The sequence below is a fragment of the Neopelma chrysocephalum genome, unplaced genomic scaffold (assembly GCF_003984885.1).
Source record: "Neopelma chrysocephalum unplaced genomic scaffold, ASM398488v2 Primary Assembly neopelma1_225, whole genome shotgun sequence".
Taxonomy (NCBI): domain Eukaryota; kingdom Metazoa; phylum Chordata; class Aves; order Passeriformes; family Pipridae; genus Neopelma; species Neopelma chrysocephalum.
In genome coordinates, this window is record NW_020897887.1 from 169,118 (window position 1) to 170,366 (window position 1,249).

Consider the following 1,249-nt stretch of genomic DNA (forward strand, 5'->3'; position numbering starts at 1 on the left):
CTCAGAGGGCTTTTCCAACCTGGCTGATCCTGTAATTTTGTGATCCCTGCCTGGGAACTGGGATATTGGAATTGTTCAGGCCCCCCATACCTGATGTAGATGTACATGGGCTCAAAAGCCTCCCTGCCCGAGGCTGGCTCGATGCAGCCCGAGCCCTTCCCTCGCAGGAAGACCTTGGCCCCCGTCTCGATCTGGATGTGCTGCAGGTAGGAGCAGCCCGGCCCCTCCACCTTCTCCTTCACGTTGAAGGTGGGCACGGCGTGTTCCAGCCCCACAAACAGCTTGTCCTGCACGTAATGCATCTGCAGAGGAGCAGGGAAAGCTGATTATCTCGCTCACAATTAGGAAATCAGGGCAGAAGTCTCCTGTCTGATGAAGGAGGGTTCAGTGTGGGATGGCACAGTGAGCCCTGGGCTGCTCTGGAAGCAGGGCTGCTCTCCCCATCCCTTTGCTTTTAGGAGGCCACTGTCCCCTGAGTCTCACTCTCCAGACTCAGTCTCTTTAGTCCTCCAGATTTTAACAATACACAAGGGGGGCTGTTGATTTTTTTTTTTAATTTTTATTTATTTTTACTTTTAATTTTTATTTCAAAATAATTTTATTTTTTATTTAAATTTTTTATTATTTTTATTTTTAATATTTGTATTGTTATTATTTTTATTTTTAATTCTTATTTTACTTTTTATTTTGTTATTTTTATATTTAATTTTGGGTTTGATTTTTATTATTTCTATTTTTACTTTATTTTTAATAGTTTTATTTTTGATTCTTATTTTTAATCATTATTTTGTTATTTTTATATTTTGGATTTTTATTATTTTACTTTTAATAGTTTTATTTTTATTTTTTAATTCTTATTTTTAAATTTTATTTTGTTATTTTTATATTTTGGATTTTTATTATTTTTATTTTATTTTTAATAGTTTTACTTTTAATTCTTATTTTTAATTCTTATTTTTAAGTTTATTTTTATTATTTTTATTTTTATTTTTCATTTTAAATTTTGTAAATTGTTTTAATTTCTATATTTTTATTTTACTTCTAGTATTTATTTTTTACTTATTATTACTACTATTACTGTTATTATTGTTATTATTATTATTATTATGTGGTTTGTGCTGTGGATTTTGTGGGGTTTTTTTGGTTAGTTGGTTTTATTTTTTACAAACAGCACATGACAAGTGTACTGTGGAACAGCCAAACCTTGTCCCCGGTGCCATTCCATGAATCCCACCCCAAACCTCGTCCC

General features: G+C 33.1%; 1 protein-coding gene and 1 non-coding gene across 4 annotated transcripts in view; both read right to left on the bottom strand.

The window, feature by feature from the left end:
- The window catches only part of KHDC4 (KH domain containing 4, pre-mRNA splicing factor), a 20,352-nt gene that overhangs the window by 12,742 nt on the left and 6,361 nt on the right, over positions 1-1,249 (bottom strand). For all 3 annotated transcript variants that reach the window (XM_027703315.1, XM_027703314.1, XM_027703317.1), the window contains exon 7: positions 91-302. In XM_027703315.1, coding sequence (XP_027559116.1) covers positions 91-302 — 212 coding nt within the window. The remainder of the gene's footprint in view (positions 1-90; positions 303-1,249) is intronic.
- On the bottom strand, positions 386-514 carry LOC113977314. Its single transcript, XR_003537316.1, has one exon.